Source organism: Martes martes (assembly GCF_963455335.1).
Source record: "Martes martes genome assembly, chromosome: 10".
NCBI lineage: Eukaryota > Metazoa > Chordata > Mammalia > Carnivora > Mustelidae > Martes > Martes martes.
This window is the reverse complement of record NC_137898.1, coordinates 12,106,619-12,129,592: the sequence shown is the minus strand read 5'-3', so window position 1 is coordinate 12,129,592 and position 22,974 is coordinate 12,106,619. Positions and strand designations below refer to the sequence as shown.

Sequence of the window (22,974 nt, the reverse complement as noted above, 5' to 3'; positions counted from 1 at the left end):
TAGCTGAAGATATTTTTGATTCTAACCTTTTTACTATTATTGTTATTATTATTACATTATCTTGATACTTAAAGTAGCTCAGGGCGCCTGGGTGGTTCAGTGGGTTAAAGCCTCTGCCTTCGGCTCAGGTCATGATCTCAGGGTCCTGGGATCAAGCCCCACATTGGGCTCTTGCTCAGCGGGGAGCCTGCTTCCCTCTCTCTCTGCCTGCCTCTCTGCCTACTTGTGATTTCTCTCTGTCGAATAAATAAATAAAATCTTTTAAATAAATAAATAAATAAAGTAGCTCAGATATGAGAACAAGGAGAAAGGCACTAATGAGTGGGAAGGAAAATTGAAAGGAAATGCATATCTAATTTAATAATTATGTCCAGTTATTAGGAGTTCACTCTGCTGTTCTCTACATTTCAAACTAGTTTTGTTTCATTACTTCAGTATATTCTCATAAAACTTTCAAAGAGTATAGTTAAAGCTGCGGTGGCCCCCCCATTTACCACCTTCTTCCACAGCGAAGGAAACTTTATTTTTCAGATCTTAAAAAAAAAAGTTATAGTTTCATGGGGTTTGTTTTTTTTTTTTTTTTTTTTTTTTGCTTAATTTTTGTTTAACATAGTATTTTTTTTTTTAAAGATTTTATTTATTTATTTGACAGACAGAGATCACAAGTAGGCAGAGAGGCAGGCAGAGAGAGAGGAGGAAGCAGGCCCCCCGCCGAGCAGAGAGCCCGATGCGGGGCTCGATCCCAGGACGATGGGATCATGACCCGAGCCGAAGGCAGCGGCTTTAACCCACTGAACCACCCAGGCGCCCCTGTTTAACATAGTATTTTTACCAGCAATTCCATGTCATTCTTTGCAGATACCTAATATTCCATCTCACTAATATGCCATGGTTTATTTGAACATTTTCTTGTAGAGGATAATGGGATAGGTCATTTCCATTCTTTAGCTGTTATAAACATGAACCTCCATGTGCCAGTTTATTTTCCTCGGGTAGATACTGAGGAATTACTGGGCATATTTTTGGACCTTCTCTGTAAGTAACCAATACTTACCAATTTCTTGTACATCCTTCCGGAAGTATTACCGTATAAAAGATATATGTCTTACATATATAACATTTATTTTTCTATATATAAAACAAATGTATACCTATATAATATTTGGATATTATATGGATGTGGGGTTTTATTATATAATAAAGTATCATGGAGTTATTTCCATGCTGTCCCCTCCTGATGTTTAGTTTTCTGCTCTTTCACTACTAAAAACATTGTATAGTGATTGTCTCTATACATAGGTCATTTCATAAGTGTGATTATAATTCTGTATGATAAATTCCTAGTAGTTGAAATTACTGTGAAAGGTTGTGCATTTATAATTTTGATACATACTGCCAAATTGTCCTTCATAGAGGTTTTGCCAGTGCATGTGCTATCATCTGTGTTACTCTTTTCTCCAGCCTTCCTAATACACACTTGTCAAACATTCGGATCATTGCCAGCATGATAAAGAACAGTGGTATCACACTAACCGTTTTCACTTGAGTTTCTCCGATTATGAGAAGATTGACCTTTTCGTTTGTGTGAAAGCCATGTGCTTTTACCGAACTGCTCTTTTTCTGTTGTGCTGTTAGACTTATAGTGGGATTTGCCATGCAGAAAATTGCTTTTATGTTTATATTGTCACAGGTATCAGTATTAAGACCTTAAATTTTGTATTGTTCTTAGGCCTTTTACATCCTGAGAGTATTAAAAGAATTGCCCATAGTCAAAATATACTTTTAATATACTAACATATATATAAGTAATAAGTTACTCTAGGGATGAAAGTTGTATTAAGCTTTTTTATTATTTATTTATTGCTCAGGAGTGAATGGCCCTACCTCACTTCGTTCACCCTTCAAAGCATGAAGAAAATATAGGATAACAGGGATAGATTGTGTGTGTACCTTTGCACAGCATCTCATAGGATGACTAAAGTAGGGCTTGTCATGATTGCCCTATAGATCCATTCACACTCATGGTGTGGTTCTAAGAACTATTGAATAAAGTCAAGGGAAGGCATTTTTAGTATGGGATTCCTCTTTAGCAATTTCTTCAGCATTGTTCAGTTGCTAAAACATCTGGACCTGTGACTGTTTGTTTCTTGTGCTTCTGCAAGAAGTCTGGCTGACCACTCACTTAATTTAGTTTCTTTTGTCTTGCATGTAAAGGTTAGAATCCCATGAATTGAATTGGGTGTATTTTGCATACTTCTCTTAGTCCATTTTTTAGTAGATATTACAATATAAAACTGCTGCTTGACCACATGGAAGTTTTAGAATAATGACAGTAAGGGTAAGTTTTCTCTCATCTTGTTTCTGGTATCTCAGTATAAAAATCTGAGGGGCTTTTCTCCTGAAAAATAAATTAATTTACCTTCTTTTTAATTAACTTTTTATTTGTAATAGTAGGTATACTGAGATGGTTATTGGTTAACCGTAAGTAATGGTATATGTTTTCATCTAGATCCTAAGGAAGAGAAAGAGGAAGAAGATGATTCTACCCTCCCTCAGGAAGTTTCCGTTGCTGCAACTAGGCCTAGCCGGGGCTGGCGCAGCAGTAGCAGGACATCTGTTTCTCGGCATCTTGACACAGAGAACACCCGAAGTTCTAGGTCAAAGACTGGTTCATTGCAGCTCATCTGCAAGTCAGAACCAAATACAGATCAGCTTGATTATGGTACAGTATACGTGGAGTATGGTTCTTTAATAACCGGTTGCCTGCTCCTTTTAAATGTAAAATAGCTTACCTTTCACCGGTAGGTATGGTGATACAGGAGTTCCTTTATAAAGAAAAGATTTTGTTCTGCTTTCTTTCTCCAGATGGAGCAGAAGAACATCAGTCTCCAGGTGGCATTAGGTAAGAAACTTCATATTTCATATCAAGTTGCTTTCTACTTGAAAGAGCGTTGAGCCTTTAAAAAAATTAACTTTGGTTTTGGTATTTAGTTTAGATGTCACTTTGTTCTTGATTAGAGCGTTAACCATGTAATCTTTAGTTACCTTAGTTCTGAAAGCAGGTCTTGAGTACTTTCTGTATTCTGGCTTATTCTGTGCTAGCCACTGATGGGAAGTGTAGATGTTTTGAGTGGGATTTTTGAAATTTGTATTCCATGGTAAGTCTTGTGAATTTTTGTTTTCTTGGCTTATTCATCTTTTTGGTAAAGCAGATCACTGGATTACTAGATACAGGATTATGAAGTCCGTTGTTTTTGTTTTTGTTTTAAGAGAGGGAGAATGGGAGGGGGGGTGGTTCAAGGGTAGAGGGAGAAGGAGAGAGAATCTTGACGTGGGGCTTCATGTCTCGACCCTGAGATCATGACCTGAGCCGATATCAAGGTTCGGTCGCTTACCAGCTGAACCACTCAGGCACTATATAAGGTCCGTTGTTTTTGTTGCTGCTATTGTTTGTTATTTTAGCTCTTAGTGACATTGAGCAGTCATCACCTTACCTTTATTTAACAAAGGAATAGTATTTCTAGGATTTATGTATTTTTAGTTAGAATTACCATTGTGAGGATAAAACAGCTAGATTGCAGTCCAGTTAGACAATAAGGATGAAAATTCTAGATAACTTACTGTGAATCTTTGGCAACCTCTAAATAAATTAGCAAATAAAATGCAGTGGGATATAATCCTTACAACTAGAATTTCTAATCCAGAAATGTGCTTCTTTTTAGTAGTGATGAGGAGGAAGAAGAGGAAGAAGAGATGTTAATCAGTGAAGAGGAAATACCATTCAAAGATGACCCAAGAGACGAGACCTACAAACCCCACTTAGAGAGGCACGTCTTGGATTTTACTGCAGACATGTCAATGAAAAATAAGTTAGGAAAGCACTGCTGCATGTTTTTATTTCACCTTGTTGCTGAACTAATGGGTATAGACTTAATTTTAAATGAGTAATTAATCATGTATTTAACATTTTCTTATAACTCCTTCTCCCAGCCCTGTCTTCTAGTTATAGAACTTTATTTTTATCATATCCAAATTTTTGGATGTCTTCATACTTCATCTTGATGAAACAAGATATCAGTTGCCTGAATACTTAGAGTTTTTTTTTTACTTTTGTCTTTCTCTTTACAACTGTAGTTGAGTTCTGATTCCCAGGTATTGTTAGCCTAACGGCTTTTACTGTGCACGTGAGGAACAGTTGACTGGAAATCACATTTCATCAGCTAAGGATCATAACTTTACAATAAATCGATGATAAGTGCACATTTTACCCTTATGTCAGTTTCCCTTGCAATGATCCTTTGCTGGATCCCAATGTTGAAATGTGTTTGTGTTTTCAGGGAGACCCCAAAACCACGGAGAAAATCAGGGAAGGTGAAAGAAGAGAAGGAGAAGAAAGAAATCAAAGTGGAAGTAGAGGTAGAGGTGAAAGAAGAAGAGCATGAAATTAGGGAGGATGAGGAACCTCCCAGGAAGTGAGTAGGCAATTACTACTAAAAATGGAAACCTAACAGATTTTGAAGCCACTGGTGGGGAAAAGAGTGGGAGTGTGAGGAGGGCTATTGACAGGTGCATATTGCTGCGTCAGGCAGCTGACAGTTTCATTGCAGAGGCTCTCTCAAAAGCTTGAAAAGTTTAAATTTAATCCAGAGCAGTACTTAAAGACGTCTAAATGAGTGGGCAGGACAGTAGTAGCTAATGGGATGCAGAGCGAGTAAAGATAGCAAGAAAAAGTATGGCAAATGTGAATCCTCAAAAGAAGGGCAAATGAGGGCAAGTGATTGAAGAATCTTGACTTCCTGTCCAGCAGTCATTGCCTGTTGCAGAAATAAGATTTGTTTTAAGTGTTTAGTCTTTTTGGTTCTATTAAAAGGAGAGTATAGTTTATATTCTTAGGGTTTTTAGATAATAGACTGTTTTATTCTACTTTTTAAATTAAGTGATAGAGTTTTTACTGGAACTACTCTTCAGGTAGTAACCTTGAGGTTTATCCAAATCTTTCATAGTAATGTGTAGTTTGTGATAGGTTTATATTTAACTTGTAGTGCAGATTTATTTCTGTGAAATTACTTCAGAATGACATCTTTGTTCGGCTTGTAAGATATGTTTTTGGCTCTATATGTTCTGCGTTATCCTCTGTTTCTGCCACCTGCTCTTTGATCTTGAGTGTATGTCTTTAGTCATCCTTCACTCTGTAAGCTTCATTCTGGAATATGTGGACAGTTACTCTGTTCTTTAATTATAGGAGAGGAAGAAGGCGAAAAGATGACAAAAGTCCACGATTACCCAAAAGGAGGTAATTTATATTCTTACTATATGTTCCTTATTCCTGTTGGTAAGCATTTTACTCACATAATTACTCATAATTACCCTGCAGGAATGGCTATTTAAAAATTTCTCAGATGCAACTTTACTAATGTCCTTGATGCAGAATTCCTATGTTTTTATTCCATTGTAGGGTCTAAAAGTTTCTAAAAATCTTAACACTTCTTTACCTTTTGGGGGGTTACTAGTTTATTTTGTGCTGTTTTTTAAAACTTATCAAACATTTGGTAGTTTCTGGTTATTTCCAGCAAATTCTGTGCAGGCTGTATACTAGCAAAGAGATATTAATTCTTCATGCTATAAAATTGCTTTTCCCTGTAGTGCATTGAGTTAAGCCACTGTGCAGAGTGCCTCTTCTGTTTGCTAACTTTTCTCCTACGTATTGATAATAGAAAAAAGCCTCCAATCCAGTATGTCCGTTGTGAGATGGAAGGATGTGGAACTGTTCTTGCTCACCCTCGCTATTTGCAGGTTCGTAGATTGTTATGTAAGGCAGCCTTTCAGGTTGTGTTCCATTACTGGTTCTTTACATTTCATGAGATGCTATAATTTGTGAACTTGTGTAGGCTTTATCATTGCCGTTACAGTGTCGAGAAAAATCTTTCTTTAAAAAGGCGTAAAATTACTTTAGTCATTGTGTTAAAAGAAAAATGTCTAACAACATGAGGTCAAATAAAGGATTTCCTTGGAATCTTGGAATAGTCCAGTGTTTCCCATTGTGATGTTGTAAATCCTGCTGATATAAAAAGATGATTGTATCGACACGCTAAAGACACAGTTGAACAAACTTTATTATAATGTGTATTTTTAAAAAATAAATCTAGACTATGGACTCTGAAAAACAGCCTGAGGGTTTGAAGGGGCCAGGGGGGTGGGAGGTTGGGGAAACCAGGTGGTGGGTATTGGGGAGGGCACAGATTGCACGGAGCACTGGGTGTGGTGAAAAAACAATGAATACTGTTACGCTGAAAATAAATAAAAAATTAAAAATAAATAAATAAATAAATTTAGCAACTCTAACCTGTGATTTCTTAAATAATGTTTAAAGGAAATAAAAAATTAATTTTTAGGGTTTTTTTAGTAGATTTTTTTTAAATGAATTAAAGATGCAGCTTATATTTAGGTCTGGCAGAAAACATGAAAGTGAAATGTTTATCGCCAAAGCTTAAGAAATGCCTGTTTGATTTTTCGTTTAGCAGCAAGGATAATGTGAGACTAAGACCCTAACCCTGATTCTGTCTCTGTGATAGTAGTGATTGCTTCTGTCCTGCCACTGTATGCCGTGTGCTGAACTAAGCACCATACAACATGTGATCTCTGTATCCTCGCAGTAACGCTGTGAGACACTTATAGTTACCTCCATTTTACACATGAAAACTATAGCTCACAGTATTTAAGCACATCTCCTGAGGTCACACTGCTCGTGAATGACAGACCCAGGTTGGAACCCAGGTCTGTCTTACTTTCATAGCCTGTGTTCTTAACTGTTTTATTATACTGTTATCGCCCCCCCACCCCAATATTCAGAGTATTTGGTTTCCCTTTAGCACTTTTTTGGGTGGGGGTGGGGGCAGAGGGTTAAAGAGAGACTCAGGACCCTGAGATCATGATCTGAGTCAAATCAAGAGTTGGACGCTTAACCAGCTGAGCTACCCAGATGCCCCTCTTTAAAACTTTTGACTTAGCAAAGGAACAGGCTTTCAGGAAGCCTTCATTTTTTCCCCTCTTTATTTTCTCTTACTATTTTAGCACCACATTAAGTATCAGCATTTGCTGAAGAAGAAATATGTATGTCCTCATCCCTCCTGTGGGCGACTGTTCAGGCTCCAGAAGCAACTTCTACGACATGCCAAACATCATACAGGTACTTTTTTAAATAAAATGTTTTATCAAGTGTTAAATGCATTCTGCTTTTAAATGTGTGTAGATTGGTGATTATATTTCTTCCTAATGTAAATCTTAGGAGTCTACAGTCAAGTGTGAGAGAAAGGTATGAAAATAAAATGTAATAAAGCAGATTTTGCAAGGGATGAGCAAACTAGGGCTTTTTACTTTTATCCTTTGACTTCTTTTTTTTTTTTTTTTTTTTTATTTTATTTATTTATTTGACAGAGAGACCACAAGCAAGGGGAGTGGGAGAGGGAGAAGCAAGCTCCCTGCTGAGCAGGGAGCCCAATACAGGACTCGATCCCAGAACCCTGGGATCATGACCTGAGCCAAAGGCAGACACCTAACGGCTGAGCCACCCAGGCGCCCCTGTCCTTTGACTTTTTAAAGAACTTCTGTGACCAGAATAATTTTTTATTGAGCTCATATCCTGTATCAAATGTTAACTGCTTATCCATCCATTCAACATCACCAAGTTCTCTTGTTTTATCGCTTCTCGGCCTTTTGGCTAAGATCAAGTGCAAGTTCTCTTGTTTTATCCTTGTTTTACAGCTAAGAAACCAGAGGCTTTGCACATTAAGTAACTTGCCTTTGGTCACACTGCTAGGTTCTAGTAGAACCAGGATTTTCTAATGCCATTTCCAGTAGATACTTGCAGGAGCTTTTACGGACTGGAAGTGGGGATTATGAAGAGAGAACCTCGATGGTAAAGAGGCTTGCCTGTTGGTTTATGGCAACTACTAAGTAGCTTCTGGCACTTCTGCTGCTTCTGCAATCATGGAGGCTAGCTACTAAATTCACATGTCATCTCCTGTAGGAGTTACTGACTCAAAAAGAGAAACTGAATGTCTATATTATACATAATGTAGGATGATTTTAGATTGCATTCATTTTTAGCCACTGACAGTCTGTGTGCAGTTCAGCTAATGGGAACAAATGAAGATGGGTATTAGTGCTAATTGAGTAGGTTCCAGACTCTGTACTATTACATGCCATGTTCTCCACAGTCATAGAGGGTAAGACTAGGAATTCTAGTTGTCTCCTACCCAGAGTTATACTGATAGATGTACCCTTCCCAGTGTTTATTGTATGTGTGACTTAGACAAGTTACTTCTTACTTCCCTTATCTGAAAAAAAAAAGGGATAGTAATGTCACTGATACCAGGTAATTAGTGTAAGGATGAAATGAGATCACATATAAAGTGCTGTTTACTGCACAGGGCCTGGCACACAGTAGACATTTCAGAGCAGCAGAACTTGAGCTCAGGCCTGAATCATTGCAGAGTCACAGTCTCCGCATTGTACGTGTTACTTCCGGGAGAGGGATGTCTCCACTCCGTTCCTTGCAGCATGCTGCCTTTTCTCCACTCCTCCTGGTTAATTATGTTGTTCTCTCCAAAAGTAGTTTCTGACAACCAGTTTAGACTACTTTAGCTAAATATCATAGGCCTACTGTGACAAACTGACTGTTTTAGAAGTTCAGTCCATTCCAGATACTTACATCTGGTTAGTACAGTTTTATGATGTTATTGTAGTTGCCTTTTTCCAAATTAGTGCAGACAGATTCCCTTTGAAGATGTGATTTATTTAAGCAAATGGATGCCCCACCCAGGCTTGCCATGTGACTATAAAGCTAGAAAGGTGGACAAGACCTGGGAGACACTTAGAGTTGTCCCTGGGTTAAAAGTGCATTTTTAGACCTTGCCTACTCAGCATGTAGAAGGTAGCCCAAGAGGCATTGGTGGCACTTGAACCGCTGTTCGAGATGCAGCATCTCAGACTCTGCCTCAGACCTGCTCAGCTAGCCTCTGCATTTACTAATATCCCCCATTGATTCCTAAATGTATTCTAGCTTGAGACAGACTTGGCTCCTCTTCTTGTTTTGGCTTTAGAACGATATGGGATGGAATATAGAATTAAATTGCATACTATTTGCCTTTTAACTTTTCCTCATGTTTTCCCTGTGACTTTCTATAGCAGTTTTAAGCGAAAACTATAGAAAACAATAGTACTCATTTATTCAGGAGAGACAGAGCATCTCTATCTGCTTCTCTCCCAAACCAAGTATAAAGAAATAATTAAGTGCAGTGCTCCTTTGGCCCATAGATTCAACACCATGTTACCAAATTCATCAAAATGCTGTGAAATTTGGGGGGATTGTGAAATGACAGGGAGATAGTTGAATGCTGCAGAAGATGTGGGGTAGGAGAATAGGATAAAGAATATAGGTACTATTTACATATATTTGAAAGCAGCAACTTAAACCTCTTGAGAGGAATTTAAATTGTTTATTTTGGGTAACAGTTTTTAAACCTGAAACAGAAGATACGATTACCACTTTAATTGTGGATCACTTTTCTTCGAGGGAATGCCAAATTCTGTGGTGGTGGTGGTGGTGGTGGTTTGAGTGCCAAATTCTTTATATGTAAGCTTTCAGCTTTCAGGAAAAATGTTCTTTACTAACTAAGCAAGTTTTCCAAGATCTGGATTACAGGGATTAGGATTGGGGTTCTAATTCTCATATTGCCATTAAATTGTTTCTGTTTTGCTTTGTTTAGCTTTTTTTTTTTTTTTAAGCAAGGCCTATGCTACTGAATGTATGGGCTTTTTAAAAAAAGTTGAAAATGGTGTATTTCTTTTTAAAATTTTATTTATCCAAGGTGTTTTATACATTGAAAACAGCGTTGCTCTTATTGTAACTGACTTGACTGATGATCTGCTTACTTACTGTGAACTGGAAAAATTAAATACTTACAGGGATTTCCCATGGAACCCTAACCACATTATTTTTCTTTTTAGATCAAAGGGATTATATCTGTGAATATTGTGCTAGGGCCTTCAAGAGTTCTCACAATCTGGCAGTCCACCGGATGATTCACACCGGCGAGAAGCCATTACAGTGAGTGTTACTTACTAGTGGACATGTGGGTGAGAAGTGTGTATCAATCCTACTTTCTGGTTAACCCCCATGCAAACATTTCAGTCGCCACTGCTATTGACTTTTACCAAATTAGAATGAGTATTTGATTGGGAATGCTACTTAGTGAACTTTTTCTTACACCTTCAGTTTTTTAAACAAATGAAACAGATTAATTTTCCATCTAGGTAGCTTTTCCTAATTTTTCCCAATAAGTGTGTTACTGACTATTGCCTATATATGTGACCTCTAAATGCCTGCCCTGACCCTGAAGAGGAGTCCTCTTCATTTCTCTGATCAGCCATTTCCTCTTCCACTCTTCCTAGATGCGAGATCTGTGGATTTACGTGCCGGCAGAAGGCATCCCTTAATTGGCACATGAAGAAGCATGATGCAGATTCCTTCTACCAGTTCTCTTGCAATATCTGTGGCAAAAAATTTGAGAAGAAGGACAGCGTAGTGGCACACAAAGCAAAAAGCCACCCTGAGGTGCTGATTGCCGAAGCTCTGGCTGCCAATGCAGGCGCCCTCATCACCAGCACAGATATCTTGGGCACTAGCCCAGAGTCGCTGACACAACCTGCAGATGGGCAGGGTCTTCCTCTTCTTCCTGAGCCATTGGGAAACTCCACATCTGGAGAGTGCCTCCTCCTAGAAGCTGAAGGGATGTCAAAGTCATACTGTAGTGGGACAGAACGGGTGAGCCTGATGGCTGATGGGAAGATCTTTGTGGGAAGTGGCAGCAGTGGGGGCACTGAAGGGCTGGTCATGAACTCGGATATACTCGGTGCTACCACAGAGGTTCTGATTGAAGATTCAGACTCTACTGGACCTTAGTGGAAGGGAAGACTTTGGGCAGTGGGACAGCTCAGACTTTGTATTTAAAAGATAAAAAGGACAAAAAAAAATTTAAAGCATTTAAAATCCAGTAAAATAACTGAAGGGCCTGCTCTTTCCATTGTGAATCACAGCACACACACCTACACCTTCTCTTCTCCCTCTATTGTCCCCTTTATAAAATTGATGTTGCCTTTACCAAAAAGGTAGGCAAAAAAGAAGAAGCTCTTAAAGTGAGGGTTATCCTCCTACTCGGTTCCAGCCAGGCAGACTTCCTGCTCACCGGCAGATCCCTTCTTAAACCTGTAACTCTGACGTGCTCTGGATCAGCTTTTAACTCTTGATAGTATATTACTGTCCTCTACACCCCTTCTCCTCCACTGCTGCCCTATGGTTCTGGCTTCTACCCACTGCAGCACACTTACCCCCAAAGTATCATACAGTTCTAATCTCTGGAGGCTGGCAGCTTGACTTGGCACTTTAGGCCCCTTAGCAGGGTGAGCTGTTAAAACAGCACACCTCTCTCACTCAACCCCATTTCCTCCATTCCCTGCTGGGTTTCAGAAAGGAAGGATTCATGGGGACCACCTCCCTCCTCTGTGACCCCAGCACTTCAGTCCCCTTCCACCACCTCCATCTGGTTCTCAGTGGTGCTCACTAGCTTGGAAGCAGGCTCCCAACAGGGAGGGGGCTGCCCTCTGCATGGTTTCTCTGACCATAAGACAGGGCTCTGTATCAGTGAGACAAGTCCCAGACTAATGGCAGAAATTTGCACTTTGAACATGTGTGTTTTTGTGTTGTGGAACCCGAGATTCCTTATTTATTAACGGAAAGTCTGATTTTTTTTTGGGTGGGGGGGGACTTCGTTGCTATATTTTGTGGGGCTGGGAGAGATTAGGTTATTCTGACATGGGGTCCTTTCCATAAGAGGTACTTTAGAAGGCAGGATATAGGGTTGAAGAAGCACAGCCAGCCTCTAAAATCATAGCTCTCCAGTGGCCTTTAACGAAAACTGGTCCTCAGCACTAACAAAATCACTACAGTAGCCTAGTGCTTTCTCGGAAGCCTTTTTAGGGAAGGATGTTAGGTTTTTGGTAATTAGTGCTCTTTGAGTTCTTAGAGCATTGAGATTTAGAAATTTTAAGGGGATGAGAAGGGTTGTTCAGGGTCTGAATTACAGATAAAAGATTTTCTCTTGTGAATTTATTTCTTTTTTTATCCCCATTATTTCTTTCTACACCTTACTTTTGGCCCAATTCTGGCCCCTTGCTTTGTTTTTGGTTTTGCTTTGCTTTATCATTGTTTCATCCCAGATCCCAATTAGTGAAGGACACTACCGTTAGCGAAGAAATAGTCTATGACTCGTACAGTTTGAAGTCAAAATCACTGTTTCCTTTTTATAAAAAATAACACTTCAGAAGAGGAAAGGCTTCCATAGACAAAGTTAATAATCTGCATAATAATGGCTTTGGCTTTCACCTAAAATTCTGGGAATTACCACTTCCATTGAGATAGGGATTTTCTTGGGGTGGATTGCTTAATACTGGCCATGGGAGAGGCAGGTGATGTTTTTGTATAAGTTTATAACTCCCAGAAGACTAAAAACTTATTTTGGCTCATTTTTAGAGAATTAGAAGGGCAGTTTCTATCCTGTGTACCTCAAAGCTGGAATTAAAGGCTTGCCCTATTCATTGTTTGTCAGAAATGTGTGATGGCTGTTGGAAAGAATGAAGTTTTGCTGAGAGCAAAATAAGGAACAGCTTGTTTTTCACAAACACTGAAACTACAAAGTTTATCAATTTTCTCTTTGATTTATTTTTTCCCAAAAGAGAGGGGTAACAAAATGTCATCTCTGAAAGAGGCTTACTTTACACCCACTAGTGTCAGTGGTTGGGATGCCAGGGAATAGGGAGTCAGACACCTACAGTGAACAGACTTAAATGCACTATTGTTTCTTTTCAGAGTGTTGCAGATTTGCCATCCCTCCAGTGTGGGGGTAGAAAATGGAATAAGGATAGAAGGGATGTAGAATATGCTTTCCTGCCCACAGTAAGGATTTGGAATTGACTTGGTATGTTGAGTACATTTGAAAATACTTAACAGGTTGATTGGGTGGGTTTACAACAAGGTTGTTCCACTCCCATTATAAGTCCATTTTGTACTGTTTCACTAGCTCGCATCTGTACCCCACACTTACTTTTGTCTCTGTCACATTTATCTCCTTTGTCTCTGTAAGTTATATTCGCAGTGGTTAGTCATCAGATATTTTAACCACCTACACAAAAGCAAACTGCATAAAAAAACTTGAGATTGAGGGAAAATATGTTCTTCCCTATATCACACTCCTCCCCACCAAAGCAACAAGTTAGTTCTAATAATTAGAAACTTTTCTTCCTCCTTTTGTTTTTTGACCTCTTTATAGGTATCACTTGCCTATAATTTGCTTCAGTAAATTATTACAGCAGTTTGCAGTCAATCTTAAAATATTCTCCATAAACTTTATCTTTTTTCCTTTTGAAAAAGAAATGCTAGCACAATAAAGAGTGGTGTCGGTAAGCTGTCTTATACTAGGCCCTCTTCCTTTTGCCTGTCTGCTTTTCATGCTGTTCACTTCTGTGTCCTTCCAAGGAGCCCTTTCAGTCTTAAAATTCTGCATTTTCTACTCTTAGTCAAATTGAGTTACCTTTTTAATAACTCTCCCCAGTGCATATTTTCCAATCTGAATTGGCAGTTCAAAATTCTAAAAATGTAATTGAAATACAAGTATTATTTCTGGGAGATGCGCTTTCCCCTAGTCTCTGGTTGTCCAAGGTTATTCTGCATAATTGAGACTTACTATGCTCCAGAGAGTTTGGAAAAACACTGGTCAGGATTACTGGGAATTAAAAAAGAATTCAGGTATGGAAAAGCATCTACATAGAGCACTTGAACCTCCTTTGTACCTGTTGAAAAAAATATAAAGAGTGTACTAAACCCAGCTAAGGTTATTACAGAATGGTTGTTTAAAGTACCATTTTTCCTTCCTTTTTCCCACTTTTCAATGTACTCAAGAAAATTAAAAAATTGTAATGGATCAATTTAAAATATTTTTATTTCCTAAAAGCCTTTTTTGCCTGTTGTAATGTGCAGGACCCTTCTCCTTTGATGGGAGAGACAGGTAGTTACCTGAATCTAGGTTGAAAAGGTTATGTAAAAAGAAATTATAATAAAAGGGATACTCTGCTTTTCAAATCCTTGTTTTCTCTTAATCTAGGTAAGGCATATCCAAAATAAATATGTAAAGAAGAAAAATAAAAGTTGTCTTCATGGAAGCAACTTGTTTTCCTTGATTGTACTGAGTTACAGTTATCCAAAGGGTTAAAACAATTGATGCTGTTAACTGAGAATCCAGTGGCCAGAGCACGACGTTTATGTGGCAGGTGCTATTGCTTCTCTCGGACAGAGTGAGATAGTTCACTTCTGACTCTTTGTTCTTGATCTCTAATGCTGAGTTGCTATAGGATTCTGTGATCATCTGGCCAGCTGGGAAACAACTCCTGTGTTTGAGCCTTCTAGAAAAGATGGCCTTATTAATCTAGTAGAGAAAACTTTAAGGATGCTGTGAGGTTTATGTTAGTCTGATAATGACAAAACCTTGATAACATTTAATATCAGTGCTTTTTCACAAAACTCCATGTCCACAGCAAGTACTAACTTAAAAAAAAAAAAGAAAAAATAGAATCCTCTTGCCTTCTTAAAAGGCCTACTGTGGGCTGTCAGTCTCACTTTTTCTCCCCTCCACCCCTTGTTTATTGTTTCCCTGTGGAAGTTTGCACCTGAGAAGGCATGTGTTTCCATTTAGAGAAAATGCCTGCGGTATGAAATAGTGAAAGTTAGTTGATTTGGGGATGACTCAGCTCTTTCTGGGAGCATCGTCTTCTAACCTGCAGAGTTAAGTTAGATGCAGTAGAAGAGAACGCTGCACCTGCTTTTAAACTCTTTTGCCCTCATTTCAAAGCCCAGCTCATTCTCGGAATTTGTTAAGAAGCAATGTGGTATGACTGGGATAAGGAAGAAAAAGAAAAGCATGTTGTCACTTGAGACTGCCTTAGAACTGTTTCCCAGTCAGGATTGGGTGTTTCCTGTCCTTTGGAAGAGAACAGGCCTAAACAGTACCTTCTTCATCCTGTAGTTGCGAGGAAGGCACGACGATCGAGGTTAGAGATGACTTACTTGGCTGATGTTTAGTCGAGTGTAAATGAAACTAACTTTAAATATGTAATGAAACAATAGAAGTGAAAAGATGCTGTGTTTTTAAAGGACGTATTTCACATAAATTTTATTTCTTGAACAAAATGTGAAAAACCTAAAGAATGAAATTGCAAAGTCTATGGGAGAATCAGAGACCTATATTTAAATGATATGCCTGCTTGTTGGATTTTGTGCAACACTTAGTTTCTTTAAGCCTTAGTTTCTTAATGTAAAATGGGGTAAATAATATTTATCTCATAGAACTATCCTAAAGATCAAATAAAGGCTTTAAAGCCTTTCACACAGTGTCTGGCCCAGAGTAGCTGCTTAATCAATGGCAGCTATATTGATAATAATAACTTAATATTATTGAATACTTTACCAGGCCAAAAAAGGAAAGAAAGAAGGAGGAGGACATGGGGAGTGCAAGGGAGGGTGATAACAAAATGAACTGATTATGTGTATATAAAGTAGATCACATTAGGCAGGGGTGTCATGAGGATTAGTGTGATAGTGACCTTGTTGCTAAGTGCAAAAGCAAAACAATGACATAAAAACAAGTAGGCTCGGCACTGGTGGAGGAGAGAGATGGAGGCAGACACTGCAGGAAAGAAAGCTGATTAAAAAGGGGCCTTTGATTCCACAGGCACAAAAATCCACAGCCAGGAATTTGCTGCCACCTCTGAGTCAGGCAGGGGGGTGGGGGTGGGGTGCACAATCCCATTAGTAGAGAATGCCCAGTGGATTTAGTCTGAGAGTCACATTTCTTATTTGGACCAGTGTAGACAGAAGCAAACCCAGCTCACTTGTTTCCTGGGACAGTTGAGTTAGGGGATGGCTTTTGCAGAGCACTCACCGCTGACCCCTCACCGCCGGGACCTCTGTAGCCGCTCTATCTGGCTAGCAAGGAAGATTCGTTCAGACCTGACTGCTCTTTTGGAATCTTATGTAAGTTGCCTATTTTCCTGTTGTCTGTTTTCACTTCATCTCTTCTGATGCAGCTCCTTACCATCATGTTCCAGCCCCCATTACCAGTCATGAAGGCCCTAATCATAAAATCATTCATAGATTGGGGACCTATTACTTGACATGGTTCCTTCCCTTAAGGAAATTCCTGTGACCTTATTTTCTTCTCTGGGCTGTTTAGGAGACATGTTCTTTGAATAAGAAAATAGCCATAGGTTTCTGGGTAGGATTGGCTACATGTTGTGGAGACTATTCCTAATTTGATTGCCTACAGTCTGAATTCTCCCAGAATAGATTAACCATGGGCCCGCTAAGTGTGGGTTCTTCATCCACATTGTTCTGAATTTTTGAGCTATGTAAATGAAAGAATGAGGTTTATAGGATTGGGAGAAGAGCAGCATAAACCCAGAGAATTTCTTCTGTACAGTATTAGCCACCCACTCTTTCATTACATATATCAAGTCTCTGTGTGTCTAAGTAAAATGGTCACCTACACTATCAAAAGGACCCCCTAGAAGATTCATTGGGGGCTTAGGGAAGTGTCAAAGGAGCTGACCATGCAGTTGCAGGTTGGGTTTCTGATAGTGGGAGATACCCATCTAAGGCCTACTATTAATAGAAACACTGAAAAGGAGAGTTCTAAATTGAAATTCTCTGAGAATTTGTTTATCTTTATACAGCCTCACCAGTTAGAAATCAGACTCTTTGAAGTGACATTTTTTATTTTTAAATTTTTTTTTGTTTAATTCCCACTGAAAAAAGGATTGTCTTCACCATTGAGAGTAGATAATGAAGGAGAGGAGGTTAGAAAAATTCTGCAGTGGGTTAATTCTAGGGCTTCCTAATAGGTCTGGTCAGTGTCTTCAAGTAAGTTTAAAATACTTAAAACTCCAGGATGATTCAAGTATTCCAGTTTCCAGGAGGTAGTTCGAAGTGAGAAGGAAAAATTGTAGACCAGTGTTTTTCAACCTTCAGAATCTAATGAAAGCTGCAAATTCTCCCACAAAAAGTGAATAGGGAGTCAAAGCAGTATATATCATTTCAGGGAGAATAAGGTCTTCCTAAAGTCCAGTCATTGGATCCCAAATGAAGAGTTCCTTTTGGAGAATTTTTATTTTCTTTACAATTTGGATCCTTGACCAGGAAAGTTTATAAGACTTCACATGAGATTTAGAGATAAAATGAAAATTTTGGGATAATTACAGAAGATGTGATGTTTTTATGTATCCTTGGCCAGATGAAGCATCAGGGCCTGAACGAGAACATAAACCTGGACTCTGTGGATGGCGTGCCAATGGCAAGCACTGATCGGTGGAGTGAGCTGACTGAGGCAGAGCGACTCCAAGAGAACCTCCAAGCTTATCGTGCCTTCCATGCTATGTTGGCCAGGCTTTTAGAAGACCAGCAGGTGCATTTTACTCCAGCTGAAGGGGATTTCCATCAAGCAATACATACCATCCTGCTCCAAGTTGCTGCCTTTGCTTACCAGCTGGAGGAATTAATGATGCTCTTGGAACACAAGATCCCCCCCAACGAGGCTGATGGGATGCCCATGATTGGTGGAGATGGTGGTCTCTTCGAGAAGAAGCTGTGGGGCCTAAAGGTGTTGCGAGAGCTTTCACAGTGGACAGTGAGATCTATCCATGACCTTCGAGTCATTTCTTCTCATCAGACTGGGATTCCAGCACGTGGGAGCCATTATATTGCTAATGACAAGAAAATATAGCAATTATCCCCTCCTCTCTCTCCCTCCTTCCTTTTCTAATGGGCTATACACTGCCCTGAGGCCTCAGTTTCCCATTCTTGTTTTGAAAGGTTGAAAGTTTTCTAGCCTTTGAGACCATAGGCATTTTCATCAAGTAGGGTGGGAGACATGGACAGTTGGGCATACAGGTTTAATCTGGGTGGGTGGGTGTGTATGTGTGTGTGTGTGTTGGAGCCATAATGGAATGGAGGCAAGGGCAACATCCTTCCACCTTAGTGCTCTAACCTTTCTACCCACTAAGTTAACTTTACAAGGATTTAACAGTCTCACAGGATAAATATGTTTAACTTTAGTCCTAGATGACTTTTCTGGGAAGATTAAAACTTAATTAATAGTCCTGGACTCTAGCCAATTCAAACTCTTGGATAATAAAAATACTAACATTTATTGAGTATCTACTATATTGTAGCGGTATGCCGGGAGCTCTGTGTATCTTAAAATATTCACAACAACCCTCTTGAGGGAGGTAGTATTATTCCCATCTGGCAGATGAGAAAACAAGTTCTAACTTGGTCAAGATTACCCAACTAGCAAATGGCACACTTAAGTTTGAACCCAAGTATTTCTTATCCCAAAGCCTATGTGCCCTTTACTTTAGAAGCCTGATTTTGACCCTCTGTCACTGCACCTCTTTGCCATAGAGAGTTGGAAAATACATTCATGTATTCTATCCCCAGCACTGGAAAACAATCCCCATTATATGTCCTTATAGGTCAGTGACACAATTTTAGTGTTAAAGGCGGTATTTGTTGCCCACGCTTGGCAAAGACGAGAGCAGTAGAGATGTTAAAATTCTGTTTGGGGAAAAGAGTAGGCCCACCAGACTTCTGAAATTAGGAAACTGAAGATGTGCTATAATACAGCCTGCTTTATAAAGTGTTCACAAATGTTTTGAGGTTGGGCACAGCTCAGAGCAGCTTACCTCGCATTTATGGTGATCAGCAGTATAGCGATACGGGCCCTGTAAGCAAGCATTCACGGACAATGGTTGGAATAGTACTCAGGTTAAAATGTCACAAAACTCCTTTACCACACATTCTCTGGACTTAGTCATGAGGAGAGGGTGAGGCCCACTCTGTTCCCAGTGGGAATGCCAGCAATTCTGAAACAATATATAGCACAGCCTCCATGTTTCACAGCAAAGGGACAGGGCGCCGTGTTTAATGTTCTTGAGAGAAACACTATGAAAGACACCAGTGGGCAAATGTGGGAATTAATGGAAAGGTCATTTGTGGTCGGGTCTGTGGACTAGTGGTGCAATGTAAATCCACAAGTTCCCAGGTGTAACGGTATTTCACACTACCAGTTAAACCTGCCATCTTGGATGTAGGACCCAGATTAGTTTACTTATTTGAAGCTCTTGTGTTCTTAAGCGAATCAGGAGTCAGAGAGGGCTAGCACCCATAGGCTGCATGAGATGGGATGGGGTGACCTAGCTTGTGTCTTTTTCCCACAAGGGTTCATGTCCCAAACTCCATGAGGTCAGTGTTAAAAGGACTCTGGGTTGGGCACTGTGGCAATACAAGGGACATAAGGCCCTGCTCTGTAGTCTGCATTTGCGGAAATGAGCTTGTATGCATAGAAGACATCAATACTGGTTGGAATTGGGAGGCACAGGTGTAAGTGTTAGGGAGTTAAAGAAAAGTAGCTCAACAAGGACCTGAAATCCCTTTCTGGAGGAGGGGGAAGTTCAGTTGTGTCTCAGAGGTTGGCTGAGTACAAAATAGAAGGGAAGTGACAGAGACAAGAAAGAGTTGCCTGTTTAGAAGAAAGTGAGGCAGTAATAAACATTTGGGTCCCACTGCTACTAAAAGTTTATCATTTGGTTTTATTTCATTTGTAATTTTGGAGTAGAGATAGACACTTTCTTAGTAAAAATACATAGAGACCTATTTTATTCAAGCTTTTTCATTCAGCTGGTTCTGCTTCAAGAGCAATATTTTTCATTGATAAAGTACTGTGAAACTCTTAGATTTAATTAAATTAATGTGAAACTCTTAGATATATCTGTGAAATATTTTACACTCTTTAATAGATAAAGAGGTGACTACAAATTTTTAGTGGGGAATAACTGATTACAAAGTTGCTGAATCTGAAAAGAGTGACCCCTCTCCGAGTGTTTATATTTAGGAGATGTGACAGAGCAGACGTCAACAGAAGTTTCAAAAGTCAATGGAACGTGGCTTAAGCTCTGAGTTATGTGTGGAGGAATATTTATATGTAAGAGGCACATTTGAAGTGGCAGAGGGTCCAGAAAAGGTACAAGTACTAATTATTGAATGGGAGGAAATAGGAATCTGTAGAAGTCTCTATTAGGTCACAAGCAGCAAGTCACCAGAGTGTACTCCCAGGGTCATGCTGAGTTCCGTACTAGTTTCTTCAAGAAAACTTGCAACATGCCTCATAAGAAGTATGGAGAAAAGCCTTAGAAAAGTGTAGATAAAATAAAGGAGAAGTGAGCACTTACCTTTAAAAACAAAGTCATAAATGTGAATGAATCTGAGTGTATAGACTGCATCATGCTTATCTGAAATGGACAAGACAGTGAAAAAGGGACCAATAATAGGTCCATGTTCTAGGTGTGTGTCTTAAATACAGATGGGAATAATGGCAACACTGTAGAAGTATGGTTTCTTTAAGGATCCAGAATCCGAAAGAAATTTTTGGTCTTTAGATTTTACTTTCCTTTTTCCTTAGATCGATATATGGATTGGATCTCTGGGGAATCATATTTTTATATACATGTAAACTGTATTATATAATACATAACTATAAAATTTATATATAATGTATAACATGTAACTATATAGTGATACATATATATGTATGTATGTGTGTGTGTGTGTGTGTGTGTAGATATAAATAAAAGGCATGAATGTAGTTTCTAACCCCAACTCATATTTTGTAAAGAGTATTCCTTTTACCCCACAGCCTGTAGAAGTCATCTGTGGGAGAGAGATTTTGTTCTCCTGAATCTGTTAAGGAATTGCATATATGAGAGAAGATAAACTCTTTTTACATTGATTTAAGAAGGTGGTTTGGAAAAAACTTGCAAATTGACACAAACTCACAAGCAATCATCAAATAAAAATAGCTTTGAAATAATCAGGTTTGAGGGAAGTGAGAGTTTTAATAAAGTCATAGCCTTGGTATTGCTGTCATTCCAGCCTCCTGTGGATTAAAGCCCAATGGATGACTCATTCTGGTAACCAGTGGTCAAACAGAGGACAAGTGAATATTTCAGGGAGACCTGTCTCAGAAGTGGTTTAGAATGACTTCATGAATCCTCAGCTCCTCAAGTAGCTGAGCACCTCTGTATTAATACTAAGGAGTAAAACAGAAATACAGGAAGTGAAGGGGCTTTCACCACAATGAGAAAACCATGAAGAGGAAGGGGGGGGGGGAAGAGTTTGGCTATCACTTCAGTTGACTTACGGTGTGTACATGCGGGTTAGGCTCTAGACAGTTTTTAGACCAGGGCATTTACAATGGATCGTTTGGCCTCCTGCCTCGTCCCACCCAAGAATGAACCCTCTGAATGTTGGTACATTAAAAAAGTGAAAGTGATAAAAATGTCATCTTTCCACTCAAAAGCTTCTATAGAGCTCTAAAGTCTATAGATAAAGACAGTAAAAATATAATTTGATCTTTTGGTGAAATGTGTGAGGTATACAGTAACATCCATGTGCGTGTGATTCTTACATTACTTGGAACTGTCTATTTTTGGCAGATAGAATATAAAAGATGCAAGAACGGCTAACAATAAAGATCTCGCCTCAGCAGGACCATGCGTTGCTTCTTTTATTTCTGTATCTTTGGATGAGCAAGAGGAATTTCAAGTGATTCCAACATTGGATGAAATGTAATCCTCCCAGCCAGGGCCATGCTCAGTCAAGCGTGCTGGGTAAATCACCATGGTGCCAGGCCATTGGGAAAATCTCCCAAGGCCAGCCAGCCTAGAAAAGGTAGATTGCCCCATACCTATCAGCTGGCCTGCAGGTGAGGCAGATTTCCTTTCCTATGGTTTAATTTCAAGTATTTGAACCCAAAGCAAACTTTTGAAGGGCAGAGGAAAACTCCAACTACCTCATTTTTAGTCTAGTTTGAAGGTAGAAATGAAGTTAGAAGAGATAATTACCAAGAGATGCTGTGTTTTTATCCACATGTTCAAGGTATGAATACTGTGTTTACTTAGGTAGTGTGATTTATCCTCTGAAATACCGTCTCACAAATGAGGGAAGTGAGAATGAGCATCTACTTGCCCAAGTCCCTGCCCTAGTACCTGACAGGTTTGGAGTTCTAGTTCTGGCTCCAAAATTCACTACACCCACTGCTGTGGGCCGCCTAGCAATAGAGGTCATTTTATATTGAAATATGTTCTCCATCTCTGTAATTCATTTTCCTTGGATAAAGCCAATATGGACTTGTGCCAAATCCTGGTCTGTGACGAATCTGGTAAGTTTCCAAACTGAGACAAGTCACCTCTTCTGAGCTTCCTCATTTATGAAACAAAAATGACAACTTCACAGGTTGATCAATGGTTTAGACAAGTGAGTATCTGAAAGTACTTGTGAGTGGCATACAAACATCGAGTGTATAATGGCTCAAACAGCTTGGATTCGTGTAAGGCCTTCTGCTGAGGAGAGAGCTCTCATCTCAGAGAAGGTATCTCAGAGTATCTCAGTGTCTCAGAGAAATACCAGTTGCTCCCCGGGAGCCCATCTGGTCACAGCCTAGACGTCACCCTATTGTGCCTGTGAGCCTTTGGCCACTAGGGACCAACCCAGCAGCTGCCAGGAATCCCGCATCTCCTGAGACGCTGTTGTCTACACCCGGAAGGTACCATTCAGAGAAAGTGGGGTCAGACAAGGAGCCCCCTGGCAGACACTGCCCAGGGTGTGTGAAAGCACGCATTTAGACTTAGAGTCCCCTGCCATATATCCCCACCCTCCAGGGCTAGAGAGCTTTGGGAATCTGCCCTGGCTAAAAAGTAGAAGAATTAGCACCACAACTTAGTCTTCCCGCTTCTCCATTGGACCAGCCTCATCCT

General features: G+C 39.5%; 2 protein-coding genes across 3 annotated transcripts in view; both read left to right on the top strand.

Annotated features, from left to right (window-relative positions):
• ZFP91 (ZFP91 zinc finger protein, atypical E3 ubiquitin ligase) overlaps positions 1 to 15,575 on the top strand; it is a 51,529-nt gene extending 35,954 nt beyond the window's left edge. Inside the window, exons 3-11 of one of the 2 annotated variants that reach the window (XM_080816498.1) lie at positions 2,510 to 2,722; positions 2,866 to 2,902; positions 3,723 to 3,827; positions 4,338 to 4,472; positions 5,243 to 5,293; positions 5,715 to 5,793; positions 7,072 to 7,186; positions 10,009 to 10,108; positions 10,453 to 15,575. In XM_080816498.1, the coding sequence (XP_080672624.1) occupies positions 2,510 to 2,722; positions 2,866 to 2,902; positions 3,723 to 3,827; positions 4,338 to 4,472; positions 5,243 to 5,293; positions 5,715 to 5,793; positions 7,072 to 7,186; positions 10,009 to 10,108; positions 10,453 to 10,963 (1,346 nt within the window). In that variant the 3' untranslated portion in view covers positions 10,964 to 15,575. The remainder of the gene's footprint in view (positions 1 to 2,509; positions 2,723 to 2,865; positions 2,903 to 3,722; positions 3,828 to 4,337; positions 4,473 to 5,242; positions 5,294 to 5,714; positions 5,794 to 7,071; positions 7,187 to 10,008; positions 10,109 to 10,452) is intronic. The other variant, XM_080816499.1, reaches the window with a different exon arrangement.
• A 33-nt stretch (positions 15,576 to 15,608) lies between these two features.
• Positions 15,609 to 21,702, top strand: CNTF (ciliary neurotrophic factor). Its single transcript, XM_080816642.1, has 2 exons — positions 15,609 to 16,141; positions 17,397 to 21,702. The coding sequence occupies exons 1-2, from the start codon at positions 16,028 to 16,030 to the stop codon at positions 17,883 to 17,885; spliced, it is 603 nt and encodes a 200-aa protein (XP_080672768.1). The 5' UTR covers positions 15,609 to 16,027; the 3' UTR covers positions 17,886 to 21,702.
• Positions 21,703 to 22,974: the final 1,272 nt, after the last annotated feature.

Coding starts and splice junctions, on each gene's coding strand:
- CNTF (XM_080816642.1), top strand. CDS start 16,028: ATGGCTTTTGCAGAGCACTCACCGCTGACCCCTCACCGCCGGGACCTC. Junction 16,142..17,396: donor CTGCTCTTTTGGAATCTTAT/GTAAGTTGCCTA, acceptor ATCCTTGGCCAG/ATGAAGCATCAGGGCCTGAA.